At 52.2% G+C, this 17,361-nt stretch overlaps 4 protein-coding genes across 7 annotated transcripts; 1 reads left to right on the top strand and 3 right to left on the bottom strand.

Moving 5' to 3' along the window:
* Positions 1–143: 143 nt before the first annotated feature.
* Positions 144–3,086, top strand: Psmc3ip (PSMC3 interacting protein). The gene is made up of 8 exons (XM_034504660.2): positions 144–287; positions 371–471; positions 605–694; positions 1,721–1,832; positions 2,292–2,437; positions 2,521–2,574; positions 2,702–2,761; positions 2,835–3,086. The coding sequence occupies exons 1-8, from the start codon at positions 254–256 to the stop codon at positions 2,889–2,891; spliced, it is 654 nt and encodes a 217-aa protein (XP_034360551.1). The 5' UTR covers positions 144–253; the 3' UTR covers positions 2,892–3,086.
* On the bottom strand, positions 3,083–8,273 carry Mlx (MAX dimerization protein MLX). 2 transcript variants are annotated; one of them, XM_034504659.2, is made up of 8 exons: positions 7,652–8,273; positions 7,231–7,267; positions 6,714–6,803; positions 6,351–6,457; positions 6,027–6,126; positions 5,752–5,851; positions 5,206–5,407; positions 3,083–4,144 (listed from the first exon to the last, which is right to left on the bottom strand). In XM_034504659.2, exons 1-8 carry the CDS (start codon positions 7,691–7,693, stop codon positions 4,088–4,090), a joined length of 735 nt encoding a protein of 244 aa, XP_034360550.1. In that variant the 5' UTR covers positions 7,694–8,273; the 3' UTR covers positions 3,083–4,087. The 2 variants fall into 2 exon arrangements, with proteins under 2 accessions (XP_034360550.1, XP_034360549.1); XM_034504658.2 differs by having other exon boundaries at positions 7,490–8,273.
* Positions 8,274–8,426: 153 nt separating this feature from the next.
* On the bottom strand, positions 8,427–12,458 carry Coasy (Coenzyme A synthase). The gene is made up of 10 exons (XM_034504654.2): positions 12,328–12,458; positions 11,311–12,018; positions 10,473–10,687; positions 10,145–10,276; positions 9,831–10,020; positions 9,682–9,746; positions 9,416–9,500; positions 9,149–9,246; positions 8,893–9,039; positions 8,427–8,789 (listed from the first exon to the last, which is right to left on the bottom strand). Exons 2-10 carry the CDS (start codon positions 12,005–12,007, stop codon positions 8,727–8,729), a joined length of 1,692 nt encoding a protein of 563 aa, XP_034360545.1. The 5' UTR covers positions 12,008–12,018; positions 12,328–12,458; the 3' UTR covers positions 8,427–8,726.
* An 811-nt stretch (positions 12,459–13,269) lies between these two features.
* On the bottom strand, positions 13,270–17,322 carry Hsd17b1 (hydroxysteroid 17-beta dehydrogenase 1). 3 transcript variants are annotated; one of them, XM_034504657.2, is made up of 6 exons: positions 16,607–17,322; positions 16,350–16,517; positions 16,045–16,224; positions 15,871–15,964; positions 15,168–15,342; positions 13,270–15,068 (listed from the first exon to the last, which is right to left on the bottom strand). In XM_034504657.2, exons 1-6 carry the CDS (start codon positions 16,701–16,703, stop codon positions 14,754–14,756), a joined length of 1,029 nt encoding a protein of 342 aa, XP_034360548.1. In that variant the 5' UTR covers positions 16,704–17,322; the 3' UTR covers positions 13,270–14,753. The 3 variants fall into 3 exon arrangements, with proteins under 3 accessions (XP_034360548.1, XP_076791901.1, XP_076791902.1); XM_076935787.1 differs by having other exon boundaries at positions 14,770–15,087; XM_076935786.1 differs by lacking the exon at positions 16,350–16,517 and having other exon boundaries at positions 16,559–17,322.
* Positions 17,323–17,361: the final 39 nt, after the last annotated feature.

The raw sequence follows: 17,361 nt of genomic DNA on the forward strand, positions 1-17,361 counted from the left end.
TAAAGTGGAAGGGGCCGCTCACCGCAACCAGCACGGCGGGCCCTGGAGGCGGTGGCTGACCTGTGGCAAAGGCCGGGGGCTGCGACTTCTGGACGGCGGCTATCGGGACTACGGGGTTCCGGAAGGCCCGGGCACGCTTCCGGAAAACTTTTCCTTAACCAATCAACACTAAGGTCCCGCCCCCTCACCGGAAGGAGGCGTTTCCCAGAGCAACCGACCGGTACAGCTCTCGAGTTTGGTGGCGGGAAAGGACATGAGTAAAAGCCGGGCGGAGGCTGCGGCTGGAGGTAACGGCAGCGCCCGCAAGACCCGGAAAGGGAGGGCGAGAGAGGGTTGGAGGTGACCCCATCTCTTACCCCGTTTCCCGCAGCCCCCGGGATCATCCTGAGGTACCTCCAAGAACAAAACCGGCCCTACAGTGCCCAGGACGTGTTCGGGAACCTGCAGAAGGAACATGGACTGGGCAAGGCGGTGAGAACCCCTTTGCAGGGGTTCCCTCCCCGATGAACTCCCTTATTAGGTTTGGGTCCTGCCTTCGGTGACCACCAACCGAAATCTCCCCTGCCCTGGGTCGCTCTAATAGTTCCACCCTCCCCTTTGCCAGGCGGTGGTGAAGGCACTGGATCAGCTGGCCCAGCAAGGCAAGATCAAAGAGAAGACGTACGGCAAGCAGAAAATATATTTTGCCGACCAGGTGAGAACTCCAGCAGATTAACGCCCATCTAAGAGCCTGCCTGAGTGAATCTGCCCTCAGCAGTTAGGAATGTTGCGGCATCTCACAAAATTAATTTCATCTGTGCTATAAAAGGGCTTCAGATATCCTTAAGTCAGGTGTACGCTGCCTGTAATAACACTTGGTGTTTGAGCTATAAACAGAAGACCCCGATTCACAACTCCCAGCCTCATCTCTACTATTGTTTCGTCTAGCCCCACCTCTGCCAAATCATTTTTCCTCTTCCTCTGCCTCTCTACCCCAAACACATCAAATTTGTATTCTCCCACCCAGCCTTCTCTCTGGATAATTATTATCCAGGTAATATTAAGTAAGCATCAGTATCAGTATGGGCAATGTAGAATGCTTACTCTCTGCCCCCTAATTGTCTTCCTAGCAGTCTTCTGTCAGGGGGCCGCTTTTCTCAGATCAGAGATTAAAATGTAACTCTTTGGTTTTTTTTTTTACCTTACACATCTGACATGTGTGGCTCATTGTCAATTATATCTGATTACTCCCACCCGCCCTCTTTTTTTAAACTGGCCCTATGTAGCCCAGACTGGCTCAATTTTTTTTTGCAGTTGAATCTAACCTGTCGTCACTGTTCTCTGTCAGACCCTCTTGTCTAAAGTAATGTACTAAGATCTCATCTTGGATGTTGTATCCAGAATGATCTATCTAAATGCAAATCAGGGCTGGTAAGATAGCTCAGTAGCTTCACTGTATTTTCAGACTTTCTAAAGCATTTGGTCTCACTTATTCAGCTCTACTCTGCCTTTGAGCTATATGTCCAGCCATCTATTAGTATAGACAGTCCTCCTGCCTCAGCCTTCCAGGTTGCTGGAGTTAGGGGCCTGTACCACTAACCCCAGCATTCTCTCTCACTGTAGGGTTTAGGGGTGTACCTGGTTCTTCCGTATTTGAATGCTGCCTCCCCAGATGTGTTGTTGTTGTTGTTTTTCCCGATTTGTGCCTCATGGAATCAGCTGTATTTCTTTTGGCTGGCAGGACCAGTTTGACACAGTGAGTGACACGGACCTCCACAGCCTGGATGCCAGTATCGTGGCCCTCACTGCCAAAGTGCAGAGCTTGCAGCAGAGCTGCCGACACATGGAGGCTGGTAAGACTGGGCACCCCCTCCAAAGTGCTGTGGTCTGGAGGTCTTAAATTGCTAAGAGAAAGGTTCCTTGTCTGCAACATCTCACTGCAGCTATGACCCCTCTGCCAGGTGCCTATGATGTTGCACTGAAAGAAACGCAGAAGTAGCTATGGCTTCTGTGTACAATAGAGCAAGACAAGCCACAGACTCTCACTGCCACTGCGAGTACACTGCATCTTCTTTCCACTTCTTTAATTACCTGTACAGCCCTCTGCTCAACCTTACAAGCCATTGTTGCTTTTAGATGGAAGAGGAAAGAAAAATAGGAAAACAGACTGATCGTGCTATAAGCCTTTTCTTGAGCTTTTCCAGAATGGGGTCCTATTCTAGAGAGATCCCACCTCTGGGAAGTGCCTGCAGGGCAAGGCAGAATCCCTTCCTCACTCCTTCCAAGTAACTCTTGAGTGCATATGGTTTCAGAGTTGAAGGAATTAACAAATGCGCTGACCACTCCTGAGATGCAGAGAGAGATTCAGGAGTTAAAGAAGGAGTGTGCTCACTACACAGAGAGACTGAAGAACATCAAAGCAGCCACCAACCATGTCACTCCTGAAGAGAAGGAGAAGGTAAGTCGGGAGGCTGCAGGCTGCCTGTGCAGGTCTGCAGGAACAAACACCAGAGCTCAGACAAACATGTGCCTTCCTTTCAGGTGTACAGAGACAGACAGAAGTATTGTAGAGAGTGGAGGAAGCGGAAGAGAATGGTGAGTGGGAATCCCAAGGGTGCTCGTGGAAGTGACAGTCAACAGGGAAGTTTGTGTAGACTGATCCAGCCGGCAGGAAGGGCCTTGTGCTGCTGCTGCTCATCTCATAGGGGGCTTTGTTTGTCAGACCACAGAGCTGTGTGATGCAATCCTTGAAGGATACCCCAAGAGCAAGAAGCAGTTCTTTGTAAGTGACTCCCCTCTCGCTCCCCTGGGATCTGTGCCCAGAGGACGCCTTCAGTACTTTCCTTGTCCCACAGGAGGAAGTTGGAATAGAGACAGATGAAGATCATAATGTTTCGCTGCCGGACCCCTAAGGGGCCCCTGGTGGAGGTGGGAACAGACCGTCCTGCGCTGGCCACCTTACTTAGGTGGACTTTTTGTTCTTGCTGTTCTCCACCTTTGAGCAGTGGACAGAGGAGCACAAAGGCATTAGTGTTTTAGAGGCTGGGGATAAGGACGGTCACATCCATTTTGCACAGGCCTCAACAAAGACTTTTAACAATGCTAAAGGAAGGTATCTGTAGTATTTATTGTAATATAATTTGATATAAAAATACTTAATTTCCTCTGGATGATCAAATCTCCCAGATATCAAACCTGGGGAAGGCAGTAGGGAACATGGGATAAAAGTACAGAAAGGGTGTCACACACCAACATTTGAAAATCCCAAGGTATCACCCTGGCCTACCCCCAGAAGACTTGAGTATCTTCTGTATCCCCAGGTCCTAGGAGAAATATAGGCAACACACTGCTGAGGCAGATACACACATTATGCAGAAGAGGCTGGGGTGCTTTGGAGGTCCACTAAGAATTTTGGAAAACTACATGTAACAAAAATGCTCTCACTGTTGGTATTTAGAAAATAAATTCAAATATGTAATGCTGTCTTAGGGAAGATAGGACAAGAGCTGATGGGACATTGTTTCCTGTAGCGTCCCAGCAGCTGAAGAAGGGGGCAGCAGGAACCTGGTAGCCCTACCCTGAGCTGGCTAGAACACCCTGGCCTTACTCAGCACCAACCACACAACCCTAGCCTAACCCCAAGGTAGCCTTTTACCCTTCATGGCCATGGGGCTATTTCTTTTCTCCAACTTAAGAACTGCCAAAATACCCAAACTTGAGCCAAATGTTGCCCAAGAGACCAAGCAGAGGCAAACAAATTTCAAATTATGTATATAGATTGTGAGCAAGAACCCAATGGGTAGAGAAAGGGCCGAGAGGCTCAGGGTTTTGTGAGGTTCCCTGAACAGACTCTTATCCTAGAGACTTTTCCTAGGAAGGGGAAGGTTGGGTAGGTTCAACATTATAAGCAATATAATAAATTAATCAGAAGGTTTTATGAAACAGTCAGCCCCACCAAAGCTGAAGCAGGGCTGGGAAAACCAAACACCAAGTAGAAACCAGCTGACCGGTGTGAGGTGTTGCAGTCCAATCTCATAGGCCCAGCAGTTCCATGGCCAAACACACTCAAAGGCCTCTTGTTGGCTGCCCTGCATGTTTCCAGGGACCATCAGTAGAGCTGGTTTTTCAACTGATGAAGGACACCAATCACAATCTCTCGTAGAGTCTAGGAAAGACAATGTTAAGGTAACAGACTGGCCATGTTCTTGAAGGCATATAAAATAGTCACCCAAGGTCTGGAGCTTGGTGGAGTTTTCCTAGCACTCAAAGAAAAAAGGTCTGGTGAGGTGACTCGGCAGAAAAGCCTCTTGCATGAAAGCCTGGTCACTGGAGCGCAGTCTCTGAAGCCCACATAAAGGTGGAAGGAAAGAACTCACTAAAAATTCGCTTCTGACCACACACACACTAAATTGTTTATTGGGGGGGTGAGGGGAGGGTGCTAGAGAGATGTCTCAGTGGTTAAGAGTACTTAAAGCTCTTAAAGAGGACCCAGGTCCTGTTCCCAGCACCCTCATCTGGTGGCTCACAACCACCTGCAAGTTCAGTTTCAGGGGTCCAGTGCCCTCTTCTGGCCTCTGGCACACACATGTAGTACGTGGATTTATGCAGACAAAATACCCATGTACATAAAATGTTTTTTAAAAAGGAAACAAAGCCCCTGAAATGGAATGTTGCCTACTTTTAATTTCAAAGTCCCTGGACTAAGATGGAGACAGAGATGAGGGTGTCATTGGTCTAACTGACATAGTAGATATGGGTGTTCACTCCAACAGTCCTTGACTGGTGCAGTGTTTGTGTAAAGTATTTCACAATGAAAATGTTGAGAAACATGAAAGTGGAAAGTCTGAGAAAAAACAGGCCTCAAGACTCAAGAGTAGAAGCCAGCACAATCAAAAGCCCTGGGGATGGGGGGGAAGTGAAGGTGTCTTATAGTCTGCATGTTTCCTGTTTCCAGAAACTTCAAGCTGTTGGCTTCCACACAGGACAGCCAAGGAGTAGAGTAGCTAACGAGTGACATGGGCCCAAGCTGACCCTGGCACTGAATGCTCACATCCTAGTTGCCAGATGAGACCTTCACTGGGCTAGGCAGCAAAGACAGAGTACTAAGCCTTGTATACACCCTGAAGAAACTTAAAGGCAGCTTCATTGCTTTTCTGAATGGCTTGGACCATTTTGCCTGGAGGTAGTAAGAGAACCTCAGGCACCATGACCCCAACTGCCACATACCTGTGGCTCACAGTGTTCCTCAATCCAGCTGAAGACACAAGCCGAGAGCTCCTGGAAGCTGGCCACAGAGATAGAGGCGTTGAAAGACTGGAATAGGGAGTCCATGATGCCTTGAAAGACGTTGAACTTGACCTGGTCAGAGACCTGGTCCTCTCCCTCATGAGGGTTGTCCTGATGTGCCTTCACGATTTGCTCATAGTTCCTGAAAGCGTACAAGCAAACAGGGCTGAGCTGCTATGGCTGCTCAGTCAACCTGAAAAGCATGGTGGGATAATCCCATAGGCCACGCCACATGGGGATTCTTAGAGACTTTTGGGGATACATTAAGTATCAGCTAAACACTTGTAAGTCAGAAACAGTGAGACCTCTTTGTTATCCTGATGCGTGTTTACTTCCTATACGTCTGTAAAGGACTGGTGGGGCCAGTCAGCTGTGCCTTACAGCAACTGCCTAGCTGTCAGTGTCACCTACATACATTCTCCAATAGTCTCTGAACAAGAGTGCCCCAGAGTTGACCTCAGCCCCTCAGTTCAGCACCCCTCTTACACTTTCATTATCTTCAAGGCTGTGACATCCTTTCGCAGTGTGGATACTTCTTCCTCTTGCTTTTTTTTCTCCTTGTGTAAAAACTGGATGTAGTCAATGGCTGGAGTAGGGGCCAAGAGAGAGGTTGGGCACTGAAGAAGTCTGAACCAGGAAGAGGGCTTATTTGCCCTCCTCCTATAACCCAACTTTCCCATTATGGCTGCCACACCTGGGTGGGACCAGGTCCCGGCCACTTCCCAGCCACTACTACCCCCCTGCCCTCGCCCTGGACATACTCTTCTGTAGAACGATGGCTTTGCTGAGTTTTTGGGAGCCAATGGAGAAATCCTGCTGCTGGCAGGTAGGGACAATGGTCTGAAGGTCATCATAGCCTCTCTGGAAACAGCAGGGAAATGGGTTCAGCAGGAACAACAAAGGCTAGCACACACCTTTGATACCAGTTCATGCTCGCTCAGAGACTCAAAGCATAGAGGGCTGGAAGGGAGAGGTGCAGGCACAAAACCAGCCCAGCTCCCTCACCCCTACCCCTGCAGACATCTGGGGCTGAAGGGTCAGGGCAGGGTCCTCCCTTGCTGCCTTGGATACAGGCTCCCAGTCACCTTAATAGCATCCCTCCTCTTCTGTTCAGCCTGAGTGTGTGCACGCCGCCTCCGGTCTTTGTAGGACTCCTTGTAGGACTCTTGCTGATAATCACTGTCCTCATCGTCTAAGCTCAGAGATGGAGGAAGGAGAGGTCACTTTAGGGTACACGAAACCCAATTAGCCCACCCTTCCCCAGTTGGAAGAACCTGGTGCCCAGAGATGTTGAATAGTTAATCTCCAATGAGGTGAAAGACAGTGAGACTCAGGCTTTGTTCCAGCCACCCCCCTGAGGACAGCGGAGCTCCCTATCTAGGAAAGATACTAAGATGATGGGAGAGCTAAGTCTCCTCGGGTGTGTGACACGCTATGTTGCTGCCTACCTGTGTTGGGGACGGAGGAGGCACTGGTGGAGCCGATGCTATTAGCTCTGGACACTACACTCCCTTTGTGGGTGCTTTCTACAAAAAGCCCTGGAAAAAAGAGGCCTCAATCACTAAAGAGTGGGGAACATTGCCATGTCTTCAGTTACCTATGAGCACAATGGTTTCAAATGCTGACCTTTCCCCATCAACTGCAAAGCCAGCCACCACGGGCTCCCCATCTCATGCTGCAATGCTCCCGTCCCAGTGTCTACACTACCCAAGAGGACTTATTTCTGGCTCACAAAGGAGCACCTGGATGCGGTGAACATGACCAGCTGTCACTGTTTCCATCGGTTCCGGTTCTAGAGCAGAGGAACCAGGTGTGACCCATGGTTGCTTCCTGCCTATTCTCCAGCTCCACCCTCACTTCTCAAGCCAAGTCCTTGGCGCAGCGACAGTGGACTGTGCTCAGGTGTGGCTGGCAAGACCATGAGAATCTACAGAGCCGAAACAGGACAGTAGGGGAGGCACTCACCGGGATCCAGGCTGTTGTCACTGTAGGCATACTCCACCTGCAGCACCAAGCAAGGGAGAATCCTGTCAGACCTTTGCCTCTAGGAAGGCACCAATCCGTGAATACATGTACCACGGGTGCAGGGACCACTGAATGGTTAAGCTAAGGCCTGGCTAGGCCGCGGAGGCGCCGCCCCCTCTGCACGCTCCCTACCGTCCCCGCCCCATCTCCCAGCCATGACCCCCTGGTTCCCGCACACACACCCCGTTTGTCTCCCCACCTTAGCACAGGCCGGGTGAGAGCTGTCTTCTCTGCAGCCCCGGGGCCCAGACAGCAGGGGAGACTCTGGGGATAGTTGGGGAGCCCCACGTCTTCCGGACCCCCTACGTGCACGAGCCCGACCCGCCCTCCCCTCGCCGGCGTGCGCGTCCGCGGAGCTTGCCTTGACCCAAGGGTCCTCCGGAGAGGCGCCCGGCTCCGTCATCGTGGACCTACCGAACCGGAAACAAGCCCGCGGACTGGGCCCCAACCTCCAGGAAGAGGCGAGGTTCGATCACGTGATCCAAACCACCAATCCGCAACTGCTGTCATGAGCGGTGCAAAAGCGCTGCGCTTGCGCGGCTCCAGTTGTTAAAGTGAATATTAGAGGTGGCTAAATCTGGCCAGTTCGCATTAATGTAGGCAGTGTCAACCCCTGAAGGTCTCTACTCGCCTCCGAATGAGAATCTTCTTTGGGGGCGATTTTCTGTGCAATGGAGTACCTCCAAAAATATTGTCAGAACGGCTAGAAATGTAATTAGTTTAGTGGTAGAACCCGTGTGAGAGCCCTAGCATCTCAGAAAAAAAAAATCGTCTGAACAGTCTGACACCATGTACGCACGCGCACAGCTGATCCGCCCGGCAATAGCAGCTGTGTCAAGAACACTTCCCGTACATCACATGATCTGATCCAAGGGGTCACAAAGCCACCTCCAGCATTGATCTCCCAATACACAGCAAGTGTCTGACAGGGCGCTTTGTGTGTAAAAAACTTTTTAAGTTAAGCTTACAGTAAAGTCTACAACATACTCAAACATACTAACATAGTTAGTCACTACTAGGTTATACTTAACCACAGCACTCCTTGGCTTCCAGCTCAGGCCTTGCCCCTGAATTTGGAGCCTAACGATCCAAAGATACCTAGAGTCACTGGAGAGGAAACAGACACCACACAAACATCCCTTGGAAACATCTTTAATTCAGTTACTGGGTCCAGTCTTCATCAAGCCCATCAACACTAGGTAGTCATCACATCACCACCAAAAAGTGAACCGAACCGGAGAGGGGGCCACTCCCCATTAACTGTGTCCTCATTGCTGGCCAAATTCCAGCATGCTAGGTGGACTTCCAAGCTTTTTTTCTGTGTCCTGCACAGCTTAGCGTGAAGCCCCTGAGGCCTGATATAGGGTAAACACTGAGGCCCCCATTTCTCCTCACCATTAGATTTGCTAGTTCCAAGGGCCATAGGAAATCCACTGTCAGTTACTGGTCTGGTCAGCCTTAGGGAGGCGCTTCTGTAGAAGATTCCAAGCTTTCTCCACCTTTGACCAGTCCAGAATGATAGAAGAAAAGACAGGGTCAGAGAAGATGACCACCGAACCTTCCCTTCCCACAATCTAATCTCATCTTTCCCTTTGCACCAACCTGGCGCTGTGTGACATGTGAGTCCCACAAGGTGCTCAGAACCACGTGGCTCTGCTCTACCAGCTGCTGCCCACTCATCTGGCTCTGCAGCCGGCTCTGAGCAGCCGCCTCACTCAGTCCATCCCTCTCAACGATGCGTCGTACAGCCTGAGCACAGATGACACACTGGTCAGGAAGGGTCCCAGCCCAGTCTACTGGATCAGAGCAGGAAACTGTCTGCAGTGGGCTCAGATGGGGTGGACTGGGGTCCAGATACCTCAGTCTCAGGGATGACGATGGTCCACACCTCGTGCACCATATTCTGCCAGCCAGCTTCAAGCAGCATGGCAGCATCAATCACACACAGGGTCTTTCCTGTGGGGAAACGCCAGTCACTGCCAACAGCACCTCACACTAGCTACCTGTCAGTGCACCCAATGCTGTCCTAGGTAGTGAATGGTCTGCCTGGGGCCAAGGAAGATCCCAAAGGGCGCTGCTGCTTAACTGTCCCACTTTGGCTGCTCCCGTCATCCCTCCCACTCACCCTTAGCCACAGCCACATCCATCTCCTCTCGGGCCAGCTTTGCGATAACTGGCCACATAATATCTGTGAGGGTCTTCAGCTGCTTCTGGGGAGGGGGACAGAGGGAGTGGGCAGAGGTTAACTTTCCTGAGAAATACAGCTGGGAGGTGGGGGTGGGAGCAGAGGAGCAGAGACTGACTTCCTGTGCCAGACTAGGGAGTCCACTGGGTCCCGCCCATGGATCTGGCAGTAGCAGCTGAAAAACTCTTGAAGAGGCGTGTGTTTACCTTGTTCCCAAACACCCGGCTGCCCAGGACCTTCCTGTTGATAGTGCCGTCTTTATGGAGAATATCTGGGTGACAGAGGAAGAAGGCTAAGCAAAGAGGCCAAGCCATCTCCTCACCTCAGGCCACTTCCAGCCTTCTCCGGTTAGTACCTGTTCCGAAGGCCTCCACCACAGGCTGGTAGGCAGGGCCCCCAGGGGCGTAGGCCCGGTGGCCCAGATGATCGCTGTCAATGACGTACGCTCCCAGGCTCCTCAGCCGCTGAGCCACTGAGCTTTTCCCAGAGCCGCTGATGCCGGTCAGCCCGAGCACATAGAGTCCGGAGGGGAGTTCTGGCCTCTCCTAGAGATAAGGAAGAGGGGACCTTGGTGACCAGGGAAGTCAAAACTCAGCTTCCAATGGAGGGCCTGTTTCTGTCGCTCAGCATTTCACCATGTCCAACCAGTGAGGGGGATGAGAGGCTCACATTTGGAGGCTGAAGCAGGTTTCCCAGAATCCGCTGGCGAAAGCTGGAGGAGCTGACCTTGTCCTCCTCGTTTTCATTGTGACTCTGGTCCTTCAGCAGCTGTATCTGGTATAAGGCAAGTTCCTCTTTGCCCTTAGGGAAAGGGAGAAGCCGAGAGGCGTAAGAGACGGGAGAATGAATCTGGAGCCCAGTCTGCTCTTTACCTAGCCCCCTCTTCTTCCAACTCCACAGACAAGGCGCTGAACCCTCCCTTCCCTGCTCTGGTACTACAGTACTTCTCACAGGCCTCCCCCTCCCATCCCCTCTGCCAGTCTCCTTCAGGAGTTACATTCTCAAGGCGGAAGCGGTTGACGGCCATCCCCCCACGGTAGGTCTCCTCGCTGACCACCAGGAACTCCAAGGTGGGGTCAGACCCAGCAGGCCCATAGGGATCCAGCAGGGGGATGAGTTCAAAAGCCAGGGAGGGCTTGATGTCCACCAGGAACTCAGTCAGATGCTCCACACGCTCTTCATAAGGCTGGAGCAGCTCGGGAAGCAACTTGCCTGAGGAAGGAGTGAGGAGCAACAGTGAGATCTTTCCACTGGGGTAGACGTGCGAGCCCATTTGGGGAAGCGTGTCCCACAGCACTGAAATCATCCCAAACTGAGGCAGCAAGAAAGGGTAAAATGGGGACAGGTTTGGGGGACAGAAGGGGGAAAACAAGCATCAGTCACTGTGGGGGCTGGCATGTACCCCGAGAACAAGCTAAGACAAGCCCACAGAGCAGCAGTACCAGTAGGTTTCAGTTGGTGGAGAACCCCAAGAATTACTCTATTCTAGAGTCCCCTCACTGCCCATGGCAGTACTGGATCACCCACAATCATGTCCTATCCATTTATCCTCAGTGTTTCAAACCTCCGACTGGTCACTTGGACAACCATGATGTGCAGATTTCTTAGTTCCCATTTGGGAAGTTCTGACTTCAGTGAAGGTAACTGAACCACACACTAAAGATACCACATGTATTCATTTAACAAAAAGTCCCTTAACAATAACAGAGTGTCAGGCATTGTGACATTTTGCAAAGGTGAGAAACGGCCCTACCCTTCCTTGATCCTGACATTGGGGAAGACAAGAAAACGTGAAGGGTGTCCTCCGTTGCCCTAATCCAGGTCCCTTCACTCACTCTTCAACAGATCTTTGTCCGCTACTCCCACCACAAGCTGCTCCTGGGCCAGTACACACGCAACACTGAGCAACACTTTGTGGGCATTGTGCAAGCGGTCAAAAGTGCCACCTACGGCCCCACGGTGGTAGCCACGCACAGGCTGCCTTGGAGATCTGGCAACTGGGGAAGCTGGCCTTATGGTAGAGGGTAAGAGGGCATTCGGGGGTTCCAAAGGCAGCTCTCCAGTCCCATAATCCGGATACAGCAACACGGAAGACAGCTGTGGAGAACAGCTGTAACAGCTGGTGGCATAACGCTCTAGCTGTTGTTTAACAGGGTTGTACTGGCTCCCATCCAGGGTCTGGAAGTCCGTCAGAACTACTTCTGGAGGGTGGGCCAGATTCTGAACTGAGGACAGCACAGGGAGAAAGGTGCTCTTGGTTTGGATATTGGTCAGGAGAATTCTGACGTCCAGGTGCCTGTGCAGGTCGGCACCAGTGTAGAGGTGTGTGATGAAATCCAGAACCTCAAATGTGGCCTGCACAGGGCTGGCCTGGGGCTGAGCGGGTCCCCCCAGGTGCATGCCCGGCTGCAGGTGCACATAGAGGGTGTGATTCACCAGGCGGGACGCCGAGGTCAGGATGGGAGGCAGGCGTGCGGCCAGGGTGGCCAGCGGCGTTGTCAGCACCAGGAGGCCTGAGCGGAATACGGCCATGCTATCCAGGCCTGCAGACAGTCAGGGAGACGAAGCGAGAGTGACTAGGCGGGCTGAGGCCGAGGCCTGCAGGGGAACTCGGACTCAGGAGGAGGGACCTGGAGCAGGGCAGGGGGCCGTTCGCTGACAGAAACCGGAATCCTGGCAGGGGGAACCGGCCAGGAACCCCTAAATCATAGGAGCGGGGTTTCAGGAATCCTAGCCCCTCTTGCTAAGCTGAACCGGGATCTGCGAAGCCTCGGAGGCGGGGACTAGAGGGGACGCTATGGCTCGGGCTGCTTCCCTACTCACTGAGTTCTTGGGATTCTGCTTCTACTTACACCGCCGTGGAGGCGTCCTAGGCTGCGGCCCGGAAGCACTACCCTCCAACCTCAAGGCACGCCGCTACGGGAAGCCAGAGCAATCAAACACTGCAACTCCGAGAGACTTCTGGGCTGGGCTGGGCGGGGCGCGGCGGGGCGGGGCTGAGCGCAGAGCCTTCGGGGCTAAGCGAAACCCTGGCACCGGATCCACTGAGAGGAAGCGGGCAGAGCCGGCTGCAAAGCTAATTTTGGGGATTCCTGGTGTTCTTTGCCTCCTCCAGTTCGCCAGGAGGTGGTAGCAAAGCCAGGACCGGGGACAGTCGGATCGCTTTGCTGTGCTTGCTCTGGCCAGAGTTCCAAGCTAAGCTACTGGACATCTCTACCCACATCCCTATTCCACACACGGGAAATTGGTTTCCTGAGTGTTTTGGGACACCTAGAGGCGAAGTCTTGGTGCCTTCTATAGAATTCTCTGGGCTTCAGGGATCACTGGCCACGGGGCGGGGGTGGGGGTGGGGGAGGAAGAAGACCTAGGGTCAGGATTCGCGGAGAAGTTAATGAAGACTGAAAAGTTAAGTTGGTAGTCGCGGGCGTGGAGGGAAAGCCAGATGCCCATCAGAAAACATCTCAGATCTACGGAGATAGCGAAAAAGAAAGCAAACCAGCCTCAAGATTCGATGTGCGACCCCAGAAGCATTGCTTGAGTTTGAGATCAGCCTGAATTATATAGCGAAGCCCTAAACTGTGGGCGGGGCCGGGGCCGGGGCCGGGGCCGGGGGAGGGGCGGGGACGGGACTGGAGTGCTGCAGCCACTCAGGGGGGAGAGGAGACACTTGTGCTGTGATCCGGAAATTTGGCCTTGTAAAGTAACTAATTTGTTAAGGAATCGAACCTCTTGCAGGAAACAATCCAAACTGGATTTTAGAGAGGCATTTAAGGGAATCAAAGCAAGTGTTAATGTTACATTTGGCACAGTTACTTTTTTTATTTGCTTGTTTTTTTGTTTTGAAACAGAATCTCACTATGTAGCCTACACAGCTTTTATTCAGTGAGTGTCTCTTTAGTGTACTGTTCTAGGTAGAAAGGAGAGAACAGAGAACAAAGGTCACTGAAGTTGATTCGTGAAGGGCTTGGGATGGGATGGATACATAATAAATCCAGAATACATCTGGTGGTGATTAGACACTAAAGATTAAAACAGATGGAAAGACCCCTGCTGGAGTGGAAGGAATACTTTTTTAGGTTGGATGACTCAGGAAAATAGCAAAGACCTGACAACCCAGTACAATCATAAACCAGGGAAAGTGAACCAGTTAAAAGATTAGTGTCAAAGCCAGGCGATGGTGGCACACACCTTTGATCTCTGCACTCAGGAGGCAGAGAGGTAGGTGGAGTTTGAGGCCAGCCTGGTCTACAGTTCCAGTTCCAGGACAGTCAGAGCTATAGAGAAACCCTGTCTCAAAAAAAACAAACACAAACAAACAGCAACAAAAACAACTGTCAGTGAAGCTTTTAAGGAGGCCATGAGATCAGAAGCGAGGAAGAGAAAGGATGCAGGGACTCCTGGATAAAGCCCAGAGAACCCCATTCAGATTCCCCAGAACCCAGGTGTTCCCTTGGTGTCCTCTTGTAATGCCAGCACTAGGGCGACAGAGACCTAGGATTCTTGAGTGCAAGCTGTTAGTCTAGACAAGCTGAAATCATAAGCTCCAATTCCAATGAGACCCTGTGTCAACAATAAGGAGCAAGTCAAGACTCCTGACTTAATGGACCTCGACACATGCACACACACCTGCCCCATATACGTGGGAATACATGATTATATGTTAGTGGTAGGGACCCCCAAGCCTGGCCCTAGTAACACAAGGGGAGGACAGAGCATTAGACATTTCGGTCATTTTCAGCAACATAGCAGGCTCTAGGCCAGCCTGGGCTACACAAGACACTATTCAACAAAAATCGGGTGTGGTTTGTTAAAGCCTGTCCCAACTTGCTGGCTTCTGGGTTAGAAGCACGTACAGTTCAAACCTGAAGACCTGAGTTCAATCCCTGAACCCCATGGTGGGGGAGGGAACAAATCTAATCTCTAGTCACCTAATCTCCATACTCTGCAACAATGGAACGGGTTCCCCTCCACATCATGCATGATAATAATAATTTATTTATTTATTGAAAGAAAAACCCCTTAACCTAGCACCTTGGATATCAGCCCTCTTATCTTGACCCATGAAGACGCTTGCACTATTTCGAAGGATTCTGAGAAGTGTGTGGTTGCACACGCCTAAGGTTCCAGCACTCAGGAGGCAGAGGCAGAGGCAGGTGGATCTTTATGAGTTACAATCCAGACAGGGCTACATAGTGAGATCCTGTCTCAAAACAAAACACATTCTAACGAGAGAGAGAGAGAGAGAGAGAGAGAGAGAGAGAGATATGCTGGTTTAGATCTATTGCCGGTAACAGGATTTGTCCTGACCCGGTTTGTCCGAGGCTGACCACCCCAATTCAGATGCCACCCTAGGGGCTGCACACTCAGGGAGACAAATGGGGGCGCTGGAGGCCGTGTCGGGGTCCCCCGGGACTTGGGCCCCAGCCTTGGCATCCTCCTGGGCCTGCAGATCAGAGAAGGCCTTGTGGTGCATGGCCGCGACGTAGCTGCGGCCACTGGGATCCTCTGTGCGCATCCGGGCCAGCGGCAGAAAGCGGTTCGTGGAGAAGTAGCGCAGCGCGGGCTGCTGGGCTCGAATTGCAGTCAAGAAGACCTAAAGCAGGAGGAGCAGCCTGTGTCTGCGTGGCACCCCTGGGAGAGCATCACCACGCCCCACCCAGAGACTGCGCCCTGAGACCCCATTTGCACCCACCTCCGTCACCTCCTCTGGGTCCTGCGCTTCGCTCACGGCTTGCTGGTAACTACGCAGGTAGTGCGCAAAGAGCTGGCGGGTCTGCGCATCTACTCGCTCCAGAGCCCCGCCCAGGCCGCCCTCCAGCTTCTCATAGAAGGCTGTGTGCACTGCCCCGCACTCGATGAGGCTCACACTAAGGGGAAGGGGAAGGAAGGGGAAGGAAGGGGAAGGAAGGGGAAGGAAGGGGAAGGAAGGGGAAGGAAGGGGAAGGAAGGGGAAGGAAGGGGAAGGAAGGGGAAGGAAGGGGAAGGAAGGGGAAGGAAGGGGAAGGCAGAGGAAGCGGTAGAAGAAGGGGAAGGAGTGACGACAACAGTTAGTGGCCGGGACCACAAGCTTGACCCTAGTTAAGGGAAGGCACCGAAAGGGACTGAACACTGGTAGCAGATGCTGACAGAACCATAGCGCTTACAGAGCCAGAGTGCTGCCAGGGAAGGGCTCCCATGTCCATCTGGGGTCCAGTCACCTACTCGCTCTGTTTACGAATCCCAGTATGCCTTAAGAGCTAGGGTGGCTCCTGAAGTGAGATAACCTGTGCCAAGCTCCCTGCATAGTATCTAGCATACAACCGGAGTTGGAGAAGGAGGGCCAGAGGCAGAGCATTTGCTAGATCTGGTGCTGGGGTTCCCACGCTTCAGAGTGTCCCAGAGGGCTGGTAACTCACTGAACTCCAAAGAGCGGCAGCAGGATCGCCAGACTCTCGCAGAGACCTTCGAGCGCAAACTTGCTGGCACAGTACACTTCGTGGAATGGCAGCCCTAGAAAGGGAGACACGGTTGCAGAGGCCCTGCGGCTCCTCACTGTACTCTGAACCTCTTATTCTGTCCCTTTTGCTCACCCATCAAGCCTCCTACACTCGCAGTCACCAGCACACGCCCGGAGTGGCGCCTCTTCATGTCTGGCAGAAAGGCCTGCAGCATCCGAATGGTCCCAAGCACATTCACGTCCAGCACAGCACCCACAGCGTTCAACTCATGGGCTTCCAGAGGCCCGAACAAGCCGCGGCCAGCATTACAGACTGAGGGGAGAACAGACCCCACTTGTGCACCGATCTCTCCCCTCCCCTGTCATCCTCCCATGCTCCCTGAACTCCAGGCACAGTTTAGACACTGGACTCCTATCACATGTTTCAGGGAGGCTTACCCAGTACATCCACACGACCCTCAGTCACGCATGCCTGGGCAGCTGCCACAGATTCAGAGTCTCTGACATCCAATGCCAGTATCTCTAGGGAGCCAGGAGGGCATCCTCGAGCCCTAGCTGCCTCCAACAATGGTCCCTGTGCCTTCAGGTCCCGCAATGTGGCATAAACTAAAATTTGGGAGAGGACAAAGATTCGTCATTCTGCTTACCTCTAGGGACTCTCCCCTGGCCTCCAGACCTTTCTTCCCTTCCTATACCTTTGAAGCCCTGGGACCTGTCCGAAGCCAGACGAACGGCCAAGTGTAGGCCAATTCCAGAGGAGCAGCCGGTAATGAGCACTACTGTGGGGTCCATGTGGAAAATGACTTAAGTTCAGAGCGTGAAGGGTCCTAGTGGCAGGCTAGGGCTGGGTATCTGCTTGCTCTGCTCCTGCCCACAGTGTCCCCACCCCTTGTTGTGTCTGCTGGCAATCTCAAGGCTGAGTTGGGTCCCTGGCAGGCTTTCCCCAGCCTGGTGTGGGTCAAAGCACAAGAAAAGGGTGTTGTTTTTTTACCTCAGTTGGTCAGGGGAAGGGTGTTCTACAAAGTAGCACACAGCTCTGTATAGTCGTAGCAGCTGGTTGTTAGGTTCAAACTGACCAGTGCTAGGCAGATCTGACTACAGGGAAAGCACTTCTGTCCATGGAACTTCCTGTTTGGTTTTGAGACAACCGAGTAGACAAGGCTGGCCTCATACTCAGAGAGATCCATCTACTTCTGACCCATGAACGCAGGGATTAAAGGCAAGGGCCTCATTTTTAGCTTTTTGGAGACAGGCTGGCTACCTTGTATACCCTAGGCTGCCTTCAGACTCATTATGGAGCCGAGGTTGGCCTTGAACTTCTGATCTTCCTGCCTCTACTTTTTCAGGGTTCTTATTCCAGGCGCATACCACTCACTACACTCTCAGGGACAGTTATAACTGTCAGCTTGCTGCTGTAGGCCTTCTAAGGTTGGGGACCAGTATTAAAATG

Source organism: Arvicanthis niloticus, chromosome 6 (genome assembly GCF_011762505.2).
Source record: "Arvicanthis niloticus isolate mArvNil1 chromosome 6, mArvNil1.pat.X, whole genome shotgun sequence".
NCBI classification, from domain to species: Eukaryota; Metazoa; Chordata; class Mammalia; order Rodentia; family Muridae; genus Arvicanthis; species Arvicanthis niloticus.